The sequence below is a fragment of the Lampris incognitus genome, chromosome 3 (genome assembly GCF_029633865.1).
Source record: "Lampris incognitus isolate fLamInc1 chromosome 3, fLamInc1.hap2, whole genome shotgun sequence".
NCBI classification, from domain to species: Eukaryota; Metazoa; Chordata; class Actinopteri; order Lampriformes; family Lampridae; genus Lampris; species Lampris incognitus.
The window spans coordinates 83,721,732-83,745,243 of NC_079213.1; the positions used below are offsets into that span (position 1 = coordinate 83,721,732).

General features: G+C 41.9%; 2 protein-coding genes across 2 annotated transcripts in view; both read right to left on the minus strand.

The window, feature by feature from the left end:
- crtc1b (CREB regulated transcription coactivator 1b) overlaps positions 1-16,755 on the minus strand; it is a 32,733-nt gene extending 15,978 nt beyond the window's left edge. The window contains exons 1-10 of the mRNA XM_056277440.1: positions 16,622-16,755; positions 9,489-9,605; positions 8,725-8,850; positions 8,400-8,461; positions 8,100-8,194; positions 7,453-7,538; positions 7,331-7,374; positions 6,326-6,549; positions 4,365-4,516; positions 1,204-1,443 (exon numbers count right to left, since the gene is read on the minus strand). Of these exons, the coding sequence (XP_056133415.1) occupies positions 1,204-1,443; positions 4,365-4,516; positions 6,326-6,549; positions 7,331-7,374; positions 7,453-7,538; positions 8,100-8,194; positions 8,400-8,461; positions 8,725-8,850; positions 9,489-9,605; positions 16,622-16,747 (1,272 nt within the window). The 5' untranslated portion in view covers positions 16,748-16,755. The remainder of the gene's footprint in view (positions 1-1,203; positions 1,444-4,364; positions 4,517-6,325; positions 6,550-7,330; positions 7,375-7,452; positions 7,539-8,099; positions 8,195-8,399; positions 8,462-8,724; positions 8,851-9,488; positions 9,606-16,621) is intronic.
- Positions 16,756-18,465: 1,710 nt separating this feature from the next.
- klhl26 (kelch-like family member 26) lies at positions 18,466-20,722 on the minus strand. Its single transcript, XM_056276524.1, has one exon. The coding sequence runs from the start codon at positions 20,716-20,718 to the stop codon at positions 19,141-19,143; it is 1,578 nt and encodes a 525-aa protein (XP_056132499.1). The 5' UTR covers positions 20,719-20,722; the 3' UTR covers positions 18,466-19,140.
- Positions 20,723-23,512: the final 2,790 nt, after the last annotated feature.

A 23,512-nucleotide genomic window follows, 5' to 3' on the forward strand; every position in this document is an offset into this window, starting at 1 on the left:
GTCCGGCCATAGTCAAGTCTGACGAGACCGGGGCGCGAACCCCAGTCCCCAGTGGGCAACTGCATCGACACAAAGCCGATGCTTAGATCGCTACACCACCGTGGACCTTGATTCCCAAATTTCATCATTAAATTACCCTTAAGAGGGTCACATTAGCCTTATCAATAAGCACCTTGGAACCAAATCTCTTTTTTTCCTCCCCCTTTTTCTCCTCAATTGGATTTTGGCTAACTACCCCACTATTCCGAGCCGTCTCGGTCACTGCTCCACCCCCTCTGCCGAGCCAGGCAGAGCTGCAGACTACCACATGCCTCCCCTGATACATGTGGACTTACCAGCCGCTTCTTTTCACGTGACAGTGAGGAGTTTCACCCGGGGGACGAAGCAAGTGTGAGGATCATGCTATTCCCCACAGTTCCCCCTCCCCCCTCAAACAGGTGCCCCAACCTGAGGAGTGGCTAGTGCAGCGACCAGGACACATACCCACATCCGGCTTCCCACCCACAGACAGCCAATTGTCTGTAGGGACGCCCAACCAAGCAACCCCCACGTTGGTAGGCGACGAAATAGACTAGAAACTAAACTTCTTAACCTGGATCAGAGCTATTACGCTGCTAAGTAAAACAAGTGGCATGTTTAGAAACTAGCTTTGAAAAATCAGACATAATAATCAAATCCCTTATTTTGGTGGTGACTCAAATTATAGCAAGGAATAACTGTTATGAATGACAAATTTTCAGTCACTGTTGATAGCAGTGATACTCAACCATGTGCCCTCAAGAGCCATTTCGGGGTGGGTTTTCATTCCAACCCAACACTAAACCAGCTGATTTATACACCTTCAACCAGGCAGAAAAGGACTAATCAGATGATGCAGTGTTTGGTTGGAAAGTAAACAATGTATAGACATAACTCTCCAGGCATGAATGAATACCAATAATTCAGAGCAGAGATATTATTAGTAATCAAGACACCTAATTGCACCAAATCTTAGATCTATGTCAAAACTGTTTTAAGCCCAGTAACACAAAAAAAGATATGTGAAGACAGCCAATTTATTACATAATCAGTAGAGGCAATTCAAACAGTGCACAGAGAGAAAAATATATATAAAATCTAAATGCGCAGAAATCAATAAATTATTTTCACCTAGTTTATTTCTCCCCATCAAAGGTTGACTAGACTGGTCAATAAGAGCCTTACCGAGTTGATACCGACACCGGTGGTGTTCTGGCTTTGGCTGTCCGGGGAGGGCTGGGTGGCTGTGACTGTGCCAGTAGTGGCCGAAGTGGGCAAGGTAATAAGCCTGATGCCCTGAGGCAGGGTCTGCTGCTGCTTCTGCAGGTCACTGAGCAGTTGGGCCTGAGCTTGAGCTGTCAGCTGGCTGAACAGGGGGTACTGGGAGAGTTGTTGCTCCAGACTCAGGGACTCCATTGGCAACGTCTGAGAAAGTTAGTCATGGATGAGTGTCATTTACTGTCTGCTTTTGAACCTGTTTTCTAGGCTTGATTTGAAGGTTTGGTAGTGTTTTGCATAATAATTTCCGACAAAGTCAAGAAAATGTATTCTGCAAAGCAGTATCGGTCTGAAGCTGAACATTTTGTGTGTGTGACAAAGTGGGTGAGAACACACCATTTGTCTTATCATCTCAATCATTACCAGGTGTTGGCTTTCCCTGCCACAGTGGTGTAGCCTGAACTCAGGTGCTACTGATTGACTACAGGAGTATTTAAACAGTTGATTTGAAGTTGTCAGTTTGGGTAGGACATCAGGTTGTAGATGTATACATATGATGTTAACTTAGGCTCAATATTTATGAATTGAGTTTTGTTCACATGATGTTAATTTAAGCTCCAGTATCCCCACTACCCTGAGAGCAGGACAAGTGGTTTGGATAATGGATGGATGGATATTATGAGTCGAGTTTTGTTCAGATGACGCTGCGTTTTGTTGAGTTAAGCTGAGTTAACAGTTCATTTGTTTCTTTTGCTTTGTATATATTCTTTTGTTTCACATGTAGCTACACCCTGTAAATAAATTACTTTTGTTAAATAGAAACAATTTTGAGTCTGCCTCCTACATTTTAGCCACACTGGTCAGGCTTTCCCACTGTTTGTGTCTGTGTGTGTGTGTGTGTGTGTGTGTGTCTCCACGGCTTATGTCACAAACTACTGGACCTATCAGCCTAAAATATTTTGAGCACAGTTACGACTGTTTGATGAAGAACCTCTCGTGGATGTAGTGATTAAAAATCTTCGAAAAATGTTTGTTCTCGCTATTGCCACTCCCTGTCCTCATTCCTCGTCTAGCACGCTCGACCAACTCTGCTTTCCGTCGCTACCCATTCAGAGTCAACCATGCGTGACTCACATCTACAGTTGAGTTAGATAAGGCAGCAACAGCGCTAAAACCAAAACGTTATGTATTTGGCATGGGCATGAGTTTTGAAAGTAAATGAGAAGTCAATCGTATTTCGTAAGCCAGCAAATCACTCACTGCTGATTTCAGCACAGGAGAACTGGAGGAACAGTTCTTATTCCCTCGCGCCACGCGGAAGTGTCATTGTCTTAAATGTTAAAACTCTGCTATAAAAATACAATTTCAAGAGTAGGGTTAATGAGTCACAACTGGAAACCATCTCAGTAGCTACAATAAAAAATTTCCCATGGCTGAGCTACATTTTCTTACCATTGTTGTATGAATGAAAATCACCTGCAGAGCAGCCATTTGCCTTGATTTATTTTATATCATGAAAACCGTGACGGTCAAACACATTTTAAGTTTTTTTAAATAAGGGCTTTGGTAGCCTGAGCTCTGTCATTTCATGTTAAGACTTGGTTGCTTTCATGCGAGGGTCCGCCTAGAATGCAGAGCATCCACAGGCTGACAGGCAAAACATTTTTATAGGGTAGATTTTTTTTTAGGTTGATCGCTGCATATTAACAACTTTTTTTCTATATTTCCAGTTCAATCGAGAAAACACTGGTTTTTATGTTTGTTTGTACATGTATTTCTCTTCTCCCAGTAGGCAATAAAGAGGTGGTTTATCACCAAGTTTGAACACCGGAGAGGGGGAGCTACATCTGGCTGACGGAGAACTGCACTCTGAGTGCACTCCTCTAGTTTTAAATATAAATAAAACCGAGGATATTACTTTTGATCCCAAAGAAGTTATACATAACCAGCCAATTACACAAATTCAGTATTAAAGTATCTTAGTGTCTATATTTGATTTTTTTTGGACTCTCCCCCCCTTTTTTTCTCCCCAATTGTAGCTGGACAATTACCCAATTCTTCCGAGCCGTCCCGATCTCTGCTCCACCCCCTCTGCCAATCCGGGGAGGGCTGCAGACTACCACATTCCTCCTCCGATACATGTGGAGTCACCAGCCGTTTCTTTTCACATGACAGTGAGGAGTTTCGCCAAGGGGACGTAACACAATAGGCAGATCACGCTATTCCCCCCCAGTTCCCCCTCCCCCCCTAACAGGCGCCTTGACCGACCAGAGGAGGTGCTAGGGCAGCGCCCAGGACACACCCACATCCGGCTTCCCACCCGCAGACACGGGCAATTGTATATGTAGTGACACCCGACCAAGCCGGAGGTAACACAGGGATTCGAACCACCGATCCCATGTTGGTAGGCAACGGAATAGACCGCCACGCCACCCGGACGCCTCACATTGATAGCACTTTAACCTGGAATATTCATGTTGACTGGCTATGTTCTTGACTCCTCCAGAGAATGTATATTTTAATGGAGTTTGCATCTGTATGGAGTTGACAAAAAAATTATGTTTTTGTTTTATCAAGCTGCTTTAGAAAGTTTAATCAGGTATGGAATAACTGCACAGTTTGGGAACCTTCCTGTGCCATCAAAATCAAAGTTAGCGCATTTAGTTCAGACTGCGACAAAAATCATCAGTTAGAAAGATCATTATACTCTTCAGTCTTTCTTTGACCAATGCGTACCTAAACAGGTGGAGAATCAACTGATCCATCCCATAGTCTGTACTCTCAATATGGGCCGTTACCATCAGGCAGACAATACAGAGCTCAGTGACACAAATTGTATTGATTTAAGAACTCCTTTGTCTGTATCAGCAGGAATTTTAAATAGTATCCTAAAATAAGCAGGTTACACAGGATGTACTGCAGGACAAAACCACAAACTGACTGATGCCTCAGATTGTGTATCACCCCTATATGTGTACTCTTTATGTCTTGGGGACAATAAAGCATCCATCTAATCTGAGACAAAAACTATGAAACAGTGCTGTTCTACTCCCTCAACAGTGACCACTAAGGTGCCTTTGAGCAAGGCTCTTAACTAAATCTCAAATGCTGCTATGAGTGTGTCTCACCTGTGTGATATTAACGGGTGAAGACAAGGTAGGGGAAAGCTGCTGGGGGGTCTGCTGAAGATGGAGCTCCGCACTGAGGGTGAGTGGTGCCACAGCTGCCTGCTTGCACTGGGCTGTTGCTGTCATGGCAGTCTGAGAGGAGGTGGGGATGCCTGGTAAGGCAGAAAAAAGGAATAAGGACCATTTTTACAGCACTTTTTTGCTGTATCTTACATAAAAATGGATGAAACATTCAACAAAAAGTTAAAACAAAAAGGTATAATTTTCTCTGCCTACTGAATTAACATTCATTGAGACAGACTTAATAAACTGAGAACAAGTTTAGCATCGAGGCAAACTCACAATATTAATCAATAAATACAGCAACACCAAGGTAGACATTGGTTCATTGAGGTTCATTACAGTTTGATCATAAATGAATATTCAAATTTTGCTAAAATAACATGTTATCTTTATGGATGACCTATTCTCAAATAGGACACAGAACTTGGCTTGATTACAAAATAAAGTTTTAAGAAGCCATATGTAATATTTTGGCTTTGCTAAAGCATAATGACTAATAAATATCAGCCGTGGCTGCAGAAAGGTAGTGACTGAAACAAAGTAAACAAGTTAGAGCCTCCCTACTCCCCAGATTTCTTCATTCAAAAAACAAAACAAAACAAAACACAGAAGCTGGGTTGGGTGGGTTTTGTTGTTGCTTGACTCCCAAATCCCCCACAGACATGTCTCACACTCGGCCCTTAGCAAATTACACAACAATCATAGGAAACAATACTTATCTACTGATAGTGTTTGAAAATGGCAAATATTCGCAGAGGTGCTGTGGATTCAGTACCTTTCTATTTGAATTCTCTCATCATGTCTATTTTGATTTGTATTTGCTATTCTCATTAATGAACATTAAAGGCAGGATTCAGCCATCAGATAGAAATCACATGCAGCACCTTTAAATATGAATGCAGGGCTCTGGAGTCGCATATGCGACCAAAAATCTGTCATGCGCGACTAAACATTTTCATTGGTTGCATCAGTGGGCCTGAAATTGAGCAGCTGTGTGTGTGTGTGGTTTTTTTTTCTTGCCCACATTCTGCGAAGACAACCTACTGCATTCTACTCTGCCTCTGATTGGCTTTGGCTCTGACCCTGATATTCTTACCCTGACCATCTCACTCCTCATGCCTAAACCTAACCAATCTAACCAACAACAGCACCAAGTACAAGCCAATCAGAGGTAGAGAAGGACGAGTCTTTGTGTAATGGGAAAAAGTGTTTCAGCGCCAGGCAGTGGCCAACTGAAGCAGTGAAGAGTCAGAAATTATAATAAAATTTAACACTGGCTATAATTTAGCCAAAGAGCTACATTTTACTAAATTTGTGTCACAGATCACGTTGATGAAAAAGAATGAGTTAAAATGTAAACCCAACCTAGAGCAACGACACTGCCTGTTCCCAGTTCATTGTGGTTATTGCCGACAATAATAAAAAAAAAAAAAAAAAAAAGATTTCTGTTCAAATTGAGGCTCAGACAAATGCAATGCTTAAAATTTATTAATTATTGTGGCGCCAGAAGGCATGGTGAAAATCTTTTGGGTGTACCTAAATTATGTGTTGATGCACCCAAATGAAAAAGTTAGGTGCACCAGTGCAATCAATGTAAAAAGTTAGTCTGGAGTCCTGGAATGACACAGAGTCCCCCATTTATGATAGACTTCACATAGTAGTAAGGTTTTTTTTTCCCTACTGAGGTATTACGCACACACCAAAATCGAAAGGACAAACTGACCAAAAAATAAAAGCACACTTAGAAATATGGGTTTAAAGTTGAAAGGAAGTTAGCGATGCACGCTTTATTAGTTTCCCCCTATCAACACACCTTCTCCAGTACCAGAACTAGATGTGTGCAGTGTCTGTTTATTTTTTTTTTATTTATTTATTTTTTATATTATAGTGGTTGTTACCGTGGCTGGAGGCGCTGATGCCCAGATGAGTGAGGTTAGTGGTCAGGCTGCCTGCGCTATTGGATGAGCTGAGGGCAGGGAAGGCCACGGTATCCTCTGGGTCCAGAGGAGTGGAGAGTGGAGGAGGGAACTGAATGTTGGTCAGGTCAGGCAGAGAGCCACCGGTGTTGTGTGTGGCTGGGAGCACAGACGGGTTCACTTCCTGGTCTGGTGATGGAAATATGCTAGAGGACATAAATTAAATCAAAAGTCAGAAAAGAAAAACATTTTAATATCATTTTATATTTTTAAATGACTTTTTTTGTTGTTGTGTTTAGCAATGCTTCACTCTCATTAACCCTCAAACAGATGTAGAACAGTATCAGCACCCTTTGACTCCTACTGGAGTGCTTAACATACATTAGGTTCAAATCTTATTTATCACAACGTAAATCTACTCATATGATATGTCTTGACTGCATGCTCAATAATCCAGGTAAGAAAATCAAAGAATATTGAATCACTCAACTAAGTGACACCTTCAGTCTGAAGATGCCACTTAGTTGAGTTATGAAATGCATCTGTCAATAAAAGTTGTATCCAGATGAACTGATTCAACCTTCTTTGATACTCATACGATAGAACACTCATATACAAGAAAATGGACTTGGGGTGATTATCACACTGTAAACAACAAGGGACATTACAAAACATCCTAAAATTAGAAAGCGTCTATGAGGACTTCTAGAAGATAAATGATAATTTCAGAGTATCTGTGTATTTAGGAATATGGTATAGGCAAGGGAGTAAAAGAACATAGGCAATTAAGACTATTAACAGCATCTATAACAGCACATAGTATGTACCTGTGCGAGACTGAACCCTACTGTGTCAAAACAGTGACCTCATACGGAAGTGGAAAAAAACATTGAAGTTGTTACTCAGGGGGGCATTGTGTGGATGTTTTTTTAGTATCTCACTGCTAAGAAAAGACCTAAAAAACAAAAATATACACAATTGACTCACTTGATTCCTGGGACATCGCATACATTGGGCTTTGATGAATCATCCTAGGGAGAAAACACAGTTCTAAATGACCATTCCCAGGTAGTTAATACCAGTGTGAGCCCTTCCCTTCCCACAAGTACCTCCTTGTCATCCCACATCTGTTTCTGTGAATCCTTGTCTGTGTTGGACTCAGACTCCTCTGTCCCAGGCACTGTTAGCAGCAACACTAATCAGTGAAACAACAAGAGACATATTCCTGCTATGACAAAGAATATGACAATTCATGATCAAAATAGTAGGAAAATTAGTCATCAATAGCCCAGCCAGCCAAGCAAAAATAGCTCTGTGCACCAGATTCAGGTAAATCTAAAAATAGCAAAGTCAGCACCAAAAGCTGGAATGAAGTTGCTTATTCTTGGTTTGATGACAACAGCAGCCTGAGACAATCACAGGAATAATCCAAAGCCAATCAGTGAAATGTTAATAATTGTTTTCAAGCTGTTTTGAGCCAAGTCCATTCAGAGATGAGTAGTCACTGGTATAAGTCAGTTACCTCAAGTTATGTCAGGGCATTAATGCCCACCAATTCAATTACTGCTACCCAATATGACAAAGCACTTTACGATCAAATATTTCACCAAGAGGCTCAATCTACATTTCCAAAGCAAGAGTACAACTTTGTTTGCATCACTAACCAATTTTGGCATCTCAGAGCTTATCATTCACATGACTACCTTGTGAGTGAATACAGGCTGGCCTGCATTTATGTAACTGGAGCTTCCATTACCTCGTTTGGGCTGCAGCTCCTGTGATCCCCCTGTGAACACCTCCTGAGGCTTAGGATTCATGGTGCTCTGGTGTAAGGCCGAATCTGAATTTGTCCTGCATGTGTTGGAAAGAAAAATCAGACACATGCACATTGTTGTAGCCTTTGCATCACCTTCATCTGTACAAAAGTTGATGAGTTTTGCAGCTTGTAGGGGTATTGAATAGAGTGAGTGAGAGTCAAGAAAATTCTATTTCTGAAACTGAACAGCAGCCAATTGCAGCCTGATTTTTATTTTCTCATCTTGAGAGATAAGCTCACCTTCTCCAGCTGGTGTCTGGTGGGGGTGAGAGGTAGACCGAGCCATAGGGACAGCTGTCAATGTGATCCTTGGTTAAGGGCAATAGCCTAATGTAGCTATGGCAACACAAGATGGTGTACTACTTATATTTAATAATCCTTGGCAAATTAGACAAAACAGGGTCCAAGCAGCGGCTAATACTTTTGAGTTCATTGTTAAAATTCTTTTAAACTGGATTTTACTTATCGAAAAGTGGACAGAGTGACAGAAGTAAACATTTTTATTACAATTCAATAGACTTAGGCAAACCCAACAAATCTAGTATGTATTTAAAAGGAAGGATATCTGGCGCCCATGTTTGTCGACAGAAAGGGGTCGGCGGTGAGGGGATGTGATGCGGTTCCGGTCACGGTAAACACGGTCCACAAGGCCATGGTGTCTGGTAGTCCGACTGGTATCCAGTACAGAGTTCTGAGGTAAACACATAGCATCAAAGAGGCAAGTAAAAAACACTGAACAAATTAATGAATAAAAATGAATAAATAAAACATAAAATTGAATAAATAAATAAAAATAAATCGGTATAATTATTATAAAAAAAACACCCAAATGTCTGCATTAATGGTGCAGATGTGTCATTTTAAAATGAGTCAAGCTATGGACACCGATACTGATGCTTGAGTTGGCAAATGTACTTAAAGATGGAAAGCCATGACAAGCAATGATATACTTTAAATTCATGATCCAAATTTATATTTTGGGATAGAACTGGGTTGCTTATTACAGCCTATACTCCTGGGCATCCTTTTCCTTCTGAATCAAAACAAACCTTGGTTAGTCTGTGCAATTCTGACGAGCAGGTTACTTAATATAAGATAAGATACAGATTTAAAGATCTCTGTGGGGATTCTATTTCCCTTATCCTTATCCTAAACCTTGAAGAGAATCCTGACCATAATACATTGGTATAGTGTTACGTTTTAGGCCAACCATTAACTAATACTAGAGTCAACTAGCTCAAATATGTACACAATTCCCAACAGCTAACAAAGTTCCAAAGGTTGAGAATGAAACAAGGATTTACCAGCCGTGAGAAGCTAGGGGCTCACCTGAAAAGGCAGGTCAATGTTGCCATTTCCAATCTGATTGACATTGGGCAGTGACCCTCCATAGTACTGTCCACGATTCTGCCCTAGTTGCAAATACTGGGTCTTCTGTAACTGCAACTGTGCAAAGTAAAATTGCATGAAAGCATGAGTGAATGATCCGATACATGGAGGAAGGGATGGTATAAATTATTGAGGCCTGTTGATCCAGTGTTGCAATGCAAAATTAATGTGTTAAATTGACTAATGGTGGGATGGTGTGGCTGTTTCATGAACAATCAAGGGGGCAGATCAGGTCCGTGACAATCAACAAAAAGTCAGCAAATGCGTGATAGAGAGCTAGGACTAATTACTATAAGATTATAAATGTTCTCACTAGCACAACTGGACATTAGGTTCACATATGGTGTTCAATTTTTTTCTTTTTGATATGGGTAAATAAACAGCCTCTTCAAATTAAAATTTTGCTTAGTCTAATGAGAACTTTTTTTTTTGGATTAGTCGTGATTTAAAGTACCATATTTCCCGAACTATAAAAGAAGAAGAAAGAAGCAAGCCACTTTATTTTGTCATTGTAGGTTACAATGAAATTGTAGGTTACAATGACATTTGTTCTCTGCATTTAAGCCATCCTATTGTGTAGGAGCAGTGGGCAACTGCAGTGCCCATGGACCAACTCCAGTTTTTCTTTCCATTGCCTTGGTCAGGGGCACAGACAGGAGTATTAACCCTAACATGCATGTCTTTTTGATGGTGGGAGGAAACCGGAGCACCTGGAGGAAACCCACGCAGACACGGGGAGAACAGGCAAAATCCACACAGAAAGGACCTGGGACGGCCTGCGGTTCGAACCCAGGACCTTCTTGATGTGAGACAACAGTGCTAAACTACTGGGCTACTGTGCTGCCAAGTCACTGTTTTTTTTACTTGTCTGGCTGATCCTGCGACTTATATTCCAAAGCAACTTATACAGATGGATGGATGGACGAACTTCTATCCATCCATTTTCCGAACCGCTTATCCTGCTCTCAGGGTCGCGGGGATGCTGGAGCCTATCCAGCAGTCATTGGGCGGCAGGCGGGGAGACACCTGGACAGGCAGCCAGACTATCACACAGGGCCGACATATACACACACACACACACACACACACACACACACACACACACACACACACACACACACACACACACACACACACACATTTATACCTAGGGACAATTTAGTATGGCCGATTCACCTTACCTACATGTCTTTGGACTGTGGAAGGAAACCGGAGCCCCCGCAGGAAACCCACGGAGACACGGGGAGAACATGCAAACTCCACATAGGACGACCCAGGACGACCCCCAAGGTTGGACTACCCTGGGGCTCGAACCCCAGACCTTCTTACTGTGAGGCGACTGCGCTAACCACTGCACCACCGTGCTGCCTATGGATGGACTTACATGATGCAATTTTGTCAGACGAATATGCTGCATTTCAACTGAGACCACTAGATGGCACTGTTTAATGTCTTTATGCATACTCTATTCCATCCATCCCTCCATTATCCTGCTCTCAGGGTCGCGGGGATGCTGGAGCCTAACCCAGCAGTCATTGGGCGGCAGGCAGACCCTCAATAATCCAGGGGAGGAAATAACAAAGTTCTGATTCAACTTTCTGTGAGCACTGTTTAATGTTGTGACTCAATTGAAAATACTGTACCACCACAGAAATGCAACTTATATACCAAAGCAAAAAATTTTTCCCCCTCACAACCCATTATTTGCCGAGCACGACTTATACTCAGGTATAACTTGGAGTTCAGGAAATACAGAATGTAGAAATCTAATTGCAAAAAATTAATATTTTGAATTTGAATATAGGGCGAGGATATATTTGAACATACCATTTGAATATAATTTGAATATACTGGGAGGCACGGTGGCGCATTGGTTAGCACGGTCGCCTCACAGAAACAAGGTTGTGGGTTCAAGCCCCGGGGTAGTCCAACCTTGAGGGTCGTCCTGGGTCGTCCTTTGTGTGGAGTTTGCATGTTCACTCTGTGTCTGTGTGGGCTTCCTCCGGGTGCTCCGGTTTCCTCCCACAGTCCAAAGACATGTAGGTCAGGTGAATCGGCCATACTAAATCGCCCCTGGGGGGGGGGGGGGGGGGGGGGGGCTGTCCAGGTTATCTCCCCACCTGCCGCCCAATGACTGCTGGGATAGGCTCTAGCATCCCTGCGACCTTGACAGCAGGATAAGTGGGTTCAGATAATGGATGGATAGAATTTGAATATAAATGAATAATTAAGTGATTGTAGCTTTGAATAGTCAATTCCTTTATGGATATATTAGATATGAATTAGGACTGATTGAAAGAGTGTTCAAATACATTTTCGTTGATATTTCTTTGTTAAAAATAAACTATATATAATTATAATATAAATATAATTACGATAATACACTTTGCACTGTTCTGGGAGTATAAATGTTGGAACTGATTGTAATAAAGAGGTAAATTCATCATGTTGCCCCCTGCTATTTGTGTTCAAAGCTGGATATCAAATTGAATTAGGTGGTTTGCACATGTCAATGGATGCACAATGATGTGCATTTACACTCTCGTTTCTGTCAAAGTGTTCTCCATCTTAACATTAGAAATGATAAGGGATTACTAAACTGCAAATGTTTTAGTTTTCATCTAGATTTTTTTTCCCTAAAGAGTACAAGTCTCTCACACTTAGGGCTGCACGATATTAGGAAAACATGCAATATGCAATAACGTTGCTGAATATTGCGACGGCGATATGACTCACGATATATAAACAAATATTGAAGTATAGTTTTAATGTCTTTCTGCTTTTGGTTTGCTGCTAACACAGACCCCAGACAATGAACAGCCTATGCATACTGAATAAAAAAATGAAATGCATTATTTTCATTCCAGCAACATGGTTTTATTGGGGGGGGGGGAATGCACCTGGCTACAGCCGCTATATTGACAATGAACAAACACCACCAAATTCGTTGCATGGCAATATGTACGGTTTCTTCATCACTTTAACAGAACATCTAGGCCTATTTAAAGCAGCTACTAGGAGTTTATATTATAAACGATTACGTAACAGTCTCAATTTAAAACTGATGTCTTAACAGTTTTGCAGAGTGAGTAACTAATGTTAGAATTTTATTTTTTACATTATATTTTGTTGTTACTGAGGCGGAATCGGCCATGTGACACTACCGCCTTATTCCAGAAGCGGGCACCAATAGTCAACACACACTCCTAGTAGTATGCAGAGTGTGAATGCATGGCACGTGTATATACCATTTATCGCAGTTCAAGCAGTCTTTTGCGATACGTATATCGCGCATGTTGATATCGCGATGAAGGTAAATTTTCGATATATTGTGCAGCCCTACTCACACCAATGACATCCCCGCTGGACTCAGTGTTCATGGGGCTTTTAAAAATCAGATTGGGTAGGTCAAGATGACAAGAAAATCCAAAAACTGGCTTGTGAGACAATTTGTATATGATCAAAAAAAAAAAAAAAAACAAACAAAAAAAACGTCTAGCGAGGTGAAAACACCCAAGTCAGAGCATGTATGGGGAATTAACGTAATCCTAAAGGCAGCTGACCTGCTTGATCAGAGCAAGCAAGAAAGATGCTTTTTTGTGTTTGAGTGACTCAGCCAGGAGAGAATGGAAAGCTACTGAAAAGAGTGAGTGGTGTCGTTAGCTAAAAGTGAGGTCAAGTAACTAACAAGCCACCCTTAGTATGCTAATTTGTTCAGATATGCTTCATATGTAATTACACATTGAGTATGCAATTAATGGCGGCATGGCGGCGCAGTGGTTAGCGCAGTTGTCTCACAGCAAGAAGGTCCTGGATTCAAGCCCCGGGGTAGTCCAACCTTGGGGGGTCATCCCAGGTCGTCCTCTGTGTGGAGTTTGCATGTTCTTCCTGTGTCTGTGTGGGTTTCCTCCGGGTGCACCGGTTTCCTCCCACAGTCCAAAGACTTGTAGGTCAGGTGAACTGGCTGTATTAAACTGTCTCTAGGTGTGAATGTGTGTGTGTGTGTGTGTGTGTGTGTGTGTGTGTGTGGGCCCTGTGATGGCCTGTCCAGGTGTCTCCCTGCCTGCTGCCCAATTACTGCTGGGATAGGCTGCAGCATCTCTGTGACCCTGAGAGCAGGATACGGTTTGGATAATGGATGGATGGTATGTAATTAATGCACAACTACCTGTTTTTATAGTGTTGTTTACTCCCCATCCCTTAAGTTCAATGGAAGGGTAGTCTTAGCTAACAACTTAAACTTCTCAATCCTTTGCTCTCAATGGATATGGATGGAGATGCCCCACACAGTTATCTTCAAGCACCATTTAGCAGGTGTTATAGAGGAATAAATTAATAAAATAGAGATTGCTGCTTGGCACTCAGACATTACCGTCATACCACATTGCTGGATGTAACTCTGCTTTTTGTTAAGTCAGCCTGAATTTTCAAATTTGAATGTATAACACTTACATCCTTTCCTATCATAAGTGTGGGAACAGTCTGGTACGAAGCACCATGAAATGACTTACTTCTTCACTTTTGGAGCTAAAATTCAATCATCATGCCAAGTGCAAGGCTGTAGTTGTTTGGTGGTGTACTGTTATGTCTTTGCAAAACATATGGTTATTGTGATGTCATTCATAGCAGATGTTGAATTGTTGAAAAATTAGTCATGCATAAATGTTTCAAGATGTTAAGTTTTAAGCAATTTTAAAATGGGGAAAATGAATGGTGTGGAGTTAGAAAACAACGAGACAGGAGACGTGAGAGTAGACGTAGTCGAGGTAGTTTACTAGCTCCAACGTAGCATGTCATACATTTAGACAACGATACTGAACTCTCTACCGGAAGCGGAAGTGCATTATCTGACCCCTCGCCTCTTCCCTTAAAGGTACACCGTCCTCTTAGGTGAATGTCTCCCGTTATGTAGATGTGGGTCACCACAATGGTAACATTATTTTCTATGAACACACCAGTAGGTGATATTGACTGACACTTACTCTCCCTTTAGTTACTGCTGCTCCTTGAGAAGGCAAGGATGACAACCTCTGCTTCAACTTTTCTGCCACACTCCCTCATCCCCTTTAGGATAATTGTTTCGCAAATGGATGAACAGACTGCTTTCCTTTGGAGGGGTCCCTAATTTGATTGCAGTACTTAGATATTTTTTGATTTTCTTTCTTTCTTTCTTTTGATTTTGATATACTCTATTGATCCCTGTAGGGAAATTATGTCCTGCATTTAACCCATCTGAGCTGTGTAGCTAGGAGCAGTGGGCAGCCGCCGCGCAGCACCTGGGGATCAACTCCAGTTCCTCTTGTCATGCCTCGGTCAAGGGCACGGACAGCAGTACTAATCCTAACACGCTGCATGTCCTTTTTTGATGCTGGGAGAAACCGCAGCACCCGCAGAAAACCCACCACAAACACGGGGAGAACATGCAAACGTCACACAGAGGGTGACCCCCAAGGTTGGCACACAGAGGGCGACCCCCAAGGTTGGACAACCCCTGGGTTCGAACCCAGGACCTTCTTGCTGTGAGGTGACAGGTCTAACCACTGCGCCACCCCTTGAGATTCTGCTTGTCATATTTTTCAACCAACACAACACCCCAAGAGTGTTTTATACATTAAAAATTCTACCCATTGTTATCGCCAATATTCATCCTCGAAGTCATGGTGCATTCACATGCGTCTTGTAGTGAGGGGGTGAAGGGGTGGCTCAAGTGGCTGCACATAGGGTGATTTAATTCAGCATTTTTGCTGATTTACATGCACACATTCATAAACCACATTTTCTCCATTTCATCTTTCATCCATGTAATTAAAAAAAAACTACCAAACAAGAAATGGGCCATAAACTTCAACAAAGAATGTATTACTAGTTCATATATTATGCTCTGAACAAAGGTAGTGATTTGATGGGTGTTTGAATGATATGACAATGAAATTTGGTGGAGGCCAGTCAACTTGAGCTCTACTGACTAGCCTACTTCCAACTGACTTCAGCACAAACTGGCGATAATATCCATCAGGCAGGTGATAACACAAACCACAAGGTCAAAAAACTGTTCCAAGCAACCATGCGTTCCTTTCTATGTGATGTGATGAGCAGTACACACACACAAAAAGAGAAACTAACCACTATCACTCTTCTCAGAGCAGCCCAATAACTTGCCTCCTAGTGTCTGAGTCAGACACTGATAAGCACCAAGGCTTTCTTTACCCTAAACTTTATGAGTAGGTAATACAGCCTTATTATAAAGTCAAATATCACATGACAGCTGTCTAACAGAGAGATAAAAACTTGGGCAAGTAAAACAGTAGTAGAAGAATAATTTTGTGTTGGCCATATTCACACAACAGGCTGATGCTGAATGCAATCTAGCTTCCTGGCTGGCTTGAGACTAAACCCTGTAAATTCACAGCTGAGTTAGGTTATTGTTTATTATATTAGGCTATTTAAAACATGACAGTTCCACCAGTATTTAAAAACAACAAATACTACTAAAATTGGGGGAGAGTTGTCATGACAAACAATTATTGGTGAGTGCATGATCGTGCGGTTTTATGCCGATGTTAGTTGAAAATGGTGAAGCTGGCAGATATTGAGTTGAGAGGGTTGACTGATGTTGAATTAGCTCGCTAACGTTAGCTCTCCGGGGAACTCTGATGTTGTGCTCCATTTTAGTTTCTCACTACCAGCCGATGCATTAACCTAGCTTTGTCCGATAATTAGTGTGCACGATGAGAAGCGACAATAAAAACACACCGCTCAGACCAGCCACACACACGGACGGAGCACCGGTACCGATCTCCCACGGCTCAAAACATCAAGCTAGCGGACCGTAACTAGTTTCCGACAAGCTGATTAACATGAAACGAGTAGCTCACCTCTGTTCGACAGCGCAGCAAGAATAAAATGAACCGCCTGCAAGTTTTTCAGCAAGCTTCGAAAATAAACTGTCGTCCTGAAAGTGGTCCATCGTCGGAGCTAACGACGTTAACGTCAAGCTACCAGATTAGGATGAACGGTAGCAAGCTAGACGAGCGTGAGCAGGAACATTTAAAACAGGGATTTCAAAGTCTTACCCGTGCTGCTCGGGTTATGTTTAGGTCTTTCATCACTTCTTCAAAGGCAGCAGTCTCTTCAGCCTGTTTCTGATTATGCAAAGCAATTTTTTCGCTAAATTTGCGAGGATTGTTTGAGGACGCCATCTTTCCCCTCTTCTTCTCAATGGGACGTTACGCAGTATGGGTTTGTTGATGTCGTCATCACGTACGGTGGCACAGGTGTACACTAGCCATGGTTAGTGTAATAAATCATGTAAGATTAATAGGAAGAAAAAATATTTTTTGTTCCATCTCCACCTTCATCCAAGTTTCCTCACTATTCAGTTTTGACAAGTATGTTACTATCATATGTTACAAGCTTTGTGCTGAGGTTAGTGGTTGCTGTACTGAATGTGGATTGGAGATGAACGAATTTTATGCTGTTAACGTGTCAGCGTGCCTCTCTATCCATCGCTGGGGTTTGTTTGTGCGATCCAATCTTCAAAGCATGCTGACTAAACTTACACCAGGATTTTATGCACTTTTGCTCTGCAAAATCATGATTCAGTCACCCAGGATGTAGGTTAACGTTTGGACTAAAAGGTAGTGTATGATGTATATGAAAAAGCACATTTCATTAACCCTTAAAAAGGTCTCTAATGCAAGATTCAGGTTAAATCATAGGTTCTTCTATATCCCTGACGTATTTCTCTTATGTGTCAAATATCTCAGTAGTAGATTAAACTGAAAGGGAGATTTAACAGGCACCACCTTTTAGGACAGGAACGAATTAAGTAAAATATAAAACAACTGGTATTGCCCTTTAGGGGTCCCCTTTTCAAAACGCCATTGAGTAGTTAGGCAATAGCTTTTAATTTGTTCTGATTATACCTTATTCACACAGTAATGAGAAAACAGCTCCTGATGAAATGGCTTTAATCAAGGATACATGTAAAAGCTACACACAAATCTATATTCTCCTTTGATTACAGCAGATTTGTCAATAATGCACTTCAATATTATGTGCTTTTTACCAAGACAAATGTGCTATTTACCAGGACAAATAAAACAAGACAAAGACACACTAAGGCAGACAAGTGACACTTTAGAAATGGTAAGAGTCCTAAGCTTGTCTCCATCCTACAAGCACACCATCATTTAGCTTTTAGCAGCAGAATGTGACATACTATGTCTTGTGAGCCCTACCAAGAAGGGTAGCAATGCAATCGAAATTGAGAACAAACTTTGCCATCCTAAGGCTAATTGTGAATGAACTATTTTTACCAAATGGAATTATCGATTTGAGAGTTTGCCAGAAACAGAGTTTGCTTGAATGTCTTTCAGGAATGTGTCCCATATAAGCTCACACGTTACAGTGTTAGTCAAATTTTTATTGAAATTTATTGAAAAGTCAGACGAGAATACAACACATAACACTTATGACACTGTTATCTCAAAGGACGCACCTGCTAAAGATCTACAAAGCTGGCCAGAGTTGAAAATTGTACCATTTAAAAAAAAAAAAGGTGCTTCATGTTGACTGAGCGATTTATTAGTATTTCAGTCAGAATTTTTTTTGAGAGCACATTAGAGCTGTGCCTTCCAAGTATTGTGTAATCAACTTACTCTTCCTTGACATACATTTGTGCTGTTCATTACCATGAAACCCAACTTTTAATTGTGATTAGTGGTCAAGTACAGTTAATGAAGGAAGATCTTGAGTTTGTGTCTTCCTTGTTCTTCGAACAGTTTTAAACTATAACATCAAAAGGCTTGATGACAAGGATAACAGGGAAAAAACCTCCCCATCAAATGGTCAAACATAAAATTTGTAACACCTTTTCACAGTAAAAGTACTGCTCAACTCAAGGGATGTGAAAAAAATTACAATGTTAAATAATTCCATCACTTGAAATAGCTCCATTCAAAGTAATAGTGTCAAAATTAAACAAGAGTACTTTTTGAACATTACGTAGTTGAAGTCTCTGGTTGAAACATCTAAATATTTATGGCACTGGATAATCAAGTAATTTAGAGAAATCAAATGGTAAACTCAATGTAATGTTTTTGTAATGTTTCTCCCTAAATGGATACAGTGATTTGGAACAACTTTTCACTTTACTTGCACATGGTAGAAATGTTCAGATTATGTTTCACCATGAAGACCATACTCTGTCATTCGTAGTACTCATCCAAATGGAAACCACCATCTTTTGTCAAGAAACTGGTAAAATATTGGCAATTTGTCCAAACCATAAATTTGTCTTCAGATTAAAATTAATTCACATTAATCATCACTTTCAAACTCAAAGTAGCACAGGTTTTCAACAAATTTTGAAAATGGCTCAAACATTATGCTGCTATAGCACTCATAATATATACCTCAACCATAGGAAGGACAGGGAAATAATCTTACGTAAAGTAACCTTGATCTCTTGCTTGTAGGTACATAAAAACCAAGACTACAGTAGCTTATGTAATGTTCACCACTTGTAGTCGCTCAGTAGTTAGCCACAAGAACACACAGAACCTAATCATCACAGTCGCCGAGTCAAATGTTAGCGCTGTGTAGTAGCTTGTGGAAGTATAATTGGTGTACATGCAATACCAGCAAAGGACTCAGGGAAGTGCAAATCCCTCTCCCACTCATCTGTCTCAGTGTTGTACACCTGCACAATGCTTGTAACATTGTTCAGGCGCCAGTTGTAGCCCCCAACAATGTAGATCTTTTTGTCCAATAAGCAGCAACCAGCCTCAGACTGCCCTGCTCTCATAGGACTAACACTGGTCCACTGATCATTCTCGGGAACATAATACTCCGCTGCCAACATGTCAAAGCAGCGGTCAACATGGTCCATGCGACCGCCTAGTGCATAAATCCGTTTGTTGGTAGTGATCATGGCATGGAGCACTCTGGGTTCATTCATGGGAGCTCTGAAGTCCCACTGGTCTGACACAGGGTCATAGCAGTGAAGAGTTTTCTTGTCATCCAGTGAGACACCATAACCCCCTGAGATGTAAAGTTTGCCTCCACAGGGAGTCCCAGCATGACCCCAGATTCTACGTTTCAATGATTCCACATAAGTCCACTCGTTCTTCTTTGGGCAGTAGCACTCCACAGATGATAGGCTGCCTGATCGGTTGCGCCCTCCGGTGGCATACAGCTGTCCATTGATAACATTGAGCTGAAACTGGATACGGCCCTCCTGCATGGGTTGGATGCGAAGCCACTGGCTCAGGTGCGGGTCATAGCGAAAACAGCTGTCCACTGCACCCTCACCACTTCGGTACTGTAAGTGCTGTCCGCCAACAACATAGACAAAGTTATCAAGCACAGCGACACAAGCATGGCTGCAACCCATCTCCATCTCAGTCAGCTCCTTGAACTGGCGAGAGGCAATGTCAGGGAGATAGTATACTTTAGTGCTCACTGTGCGGTCGTTGTCAGTGTAGGGCGTCCCGCCAAAGGTGATGAGCGACGTGACATCTGAGCGGATGACCGTCCGAGAGGATTGCATCTCATGCTGTCGGAATGGGAGGATCTGGTAATTAAAGGCTTCCAGGAGATACTGCCGACACAGAACATCTTCCACCATGATGTCAACTACCTGAACACTGTCCACCAGTTCTGATGAGCGCATGAGTGGAAATCGCACATAGCACAGCACTCTGTTGGCTTCAGCCCGGCGGGACTCATCATGCTGTAGCCACTTGATTGTGGCGTGAAAGAGATCGATCTCACTGCAGTTTCTGAGTTTGTTGCTCTGCAGAAAGAAGACCAGACGCTCCATGGAGATGTGCAAAAAGTCTTCCTCATCAGCGATTTGGAGAAAGTGACGGAAGGTAAAGGCATCCACTGACTTCTTGAGGGAAGAAAGGTTAAAAGTGGTGGCCATCTGACCAATGTTCAGGCAGGTCTCCACACTCATTGCTGACTTGAGGAACTCCTCACAGAGCTCTACAACAGGGACCATCTGCAGAAAGACCGCTGCCCCAAGGACATCCTGAATGCAGTCCAGGTCTAAAGTGACTTCTGCGCTGTAAGCAAAGTCAATGATGTGTTTCAGCCCTCGGGCTGATAAGCCCTTCAACTCAATGATATCCTGGTTTGACTCCCTCATGCCTCCAGTAAACATTGCTCTGCAGCACAAAAGGGAAAGGCCGGTAAATTAAATAAGCTTATTAGTTAAACTTCACCTTTGCATTCCATTTTAGTATCAAATCAGTGGAGACAATGAATCAGATGATACGAAAAGAAACAAAAAAATAAGGGAAAGAGTAATCTGGTGCACATTTCCACCACACCTCCAAACTAAATGGCTCATTATGATGTCACTATAGATATGTGGGATCACTTTGTTGTTGCACTCAAAAGTGAATCAATAGTTTAGAATGAGAGTGCCAATTAAGTAGCTAAACTCTGAAATGCAAAAGCAGCAGTGAGAAGTCTAAGGACAGACCAACCTGAAATAGTCACTGCAAGAGGCTAGCACTGCTCTGTGGACCTGGAAGCGCTCCTCATTGATGGCCAGCACTACATCCAGCAAATGGCCCTGGTCTCGCAGGAGCGACAAGCCCTGGAGAAGTGTGACACTGTGGCTTGGAGCTGAGAATGTACAACGCAGGGTGCTATTCTTGTTAGCCATACTGGAAGAGAAAGGGCTTCGTTACTTTCGGCAAATCCTGCGTTCTTGTACTTTTCCTGTATTATCTTGCACTTAGCATGGCTGGGCTCGTGCATGTAACTAAGGAGTATTACTTATAACAAATGTAACGTTGAAAATGGTTGAAATGCCCCATAAGTTATGTGTAACTGACAAAAATCATCGTTCTATACTTAGATGTCTGTTTCTTGTGTTTCAAACGAACTATTCAAGATCACAAAGTTACTAACTTTATTTTTCCAACCATTTCCAGACTTTCAAGAGCTGCACAAGAACATAGTGATTTATCTCATATGCATCTCCTGCTACCTTTGAATAAGATGAAAGAAACACTGCGAACAGTTAAAGAGAAAGGGTCATATGTGTTATTACCGGCCAAAACTATCCTTGTAAATGTGGCAGAAATGTTTGGATGGTACGTCATCAGCAGAATTTTCAGATAAATATCATTTTAATAATCATACAACAATAAAATTCAAAAGAATATGCAACTCGAGTGTTAGACTTTAAGGAATTAAAACAATATACCGCTATAATTATCAGGCAGCTATATAATTATGATATATAATCATATAATAATATAATTATGACACATGAAGTAAATCAAAACGTGGACAACTACGGCTGTACCTTATTTGTAATATCGTACAATGAATCTTACAATGGCTTGCTTTGACCGAACAAACTTAAAAAAAAGAAAAAAGGTCGCGCGCCACCAATACACCCACAAAGCATTTGGTAAGTTGGAGAAAGTTGCTACGCTACTCGTTATTGTCATTTGTCAACATCAGGTTGGTGACGGGTTTGCGTGGGCGCCATGTCTGTTTAAGTTATTATTAAAAAGGCATAAAATAGTTTATAAGGATTTAAAATATTTTTAGTGTTATTACTGTTTGTTCAAAATGTACCAATAATGACACGCGTCGCTTTCAAGAGATCCTCTATCAAAAACGAACGTCATTCGTTCACGTTCTCACGCTGCGGCCGTTCAAACAGTAAACCTGCAGTTTGGTCGGCAGCTCCTAACGACAAGCAAACTGGACCACCGACACACCCAGTTACTTTGATAACTCGATACGAGAGCAGGAGGCCACATGTCCTCGGTATTTCCTGCCATTCAAGACGGTGTGGGCGGATCCTCCTCTAGGCCGCTGCGTGAGGCGTGCGCCGCTTGAGACCCGGAGGAGGAGCGGTTCCTCCCGTTGCGAAACGGATAGCTGGCCTGGCCTCCACACACACACAGTCCAGACTGACGGCCTCATCCTCACCTGTTCTGCGGATGACTCGAGGTGAAGTCCCCACCATCCGACTCCGCCATCTTCTAGCGCAGTGCAATATGCATAGGGCATTTTCAAGCGCATTACGGGAAGGTCAAAGGCGTAATTAACCCATTCATGTTTTAAGAAACGCATGAATGCCAGGCTTTTAGATAGCTTTCGAACGGAAGCCGCCGCCAATTTGTGGTCGTGTTATGAACGCAGTGGTGACCTGCTGCTCCGAGCCGGCTGTGCTGCACACCTATGTGCTGCCTACGTACGTGATAAAGCGGTGTGTCGTTTCTGCCCACTAGGCTGCGCCATTGACTTTGAGACTGAGCAATGCACGCACATGTATTTTTTTTTCAATATAGACCAGTGGTTCTCAATTAGGTCTTCAGGTACCACCAATTAGGTCTTCAGGTGCTGTTTTTTCCCCCTTCTATTGAACCAGATAGTTAATTACATTCACCTGTAGTTCCAGCCATGTTTCTCTAAAAGTCGGATTTTGGTGATTTTTTATTACTATTAGGTGCACATTTTATGAAAATGTCCGGGGGAAAAAAACATGTCCACTAAACTGTTCAGTCACTTATAGCAGCAGGGACTCAGCAAAACGGCACTTCAGATTCACCAGAGCCTCCACAATCTTCCTTCAGTTTGAAAACAAGCATTTATGCTCACCACTGACTCTTTAGTTGTGCTGTAATGCACCATCACTTCACCTACATATCAGAGTATGGTGACAAGACCGTCCCCTGCAAAGCTATGCATCCTTTGTGGAAAAATAATGTGTACCCTTCATTCATCAAACAGTAGTGTCAGGCAATATGGAGAATATCCTTATCATAATAATCATTAGGAATTGTGACGAAAGTTGGATTCTTAAATTTGGCATTTTTTACAGTATTATATATTCATATTGTTAACCCAGCCACTGAGGTAGCTCAAGCCTGTGCATTCTTAGTGCCGGTCCCAAGTTCGGATAAATGGGGAGGGTTGTGTCAGGA

Bases quoted from the DNA above. Each gene is read 5' to 3' on its own strand.
- klhl26 (XM_056276524.1), bottom strand. From the start codon at position 20,718: ATGTTTACTGGAGGCATGAGGGAGTCAAACCAGGATATCATTGAGTTG.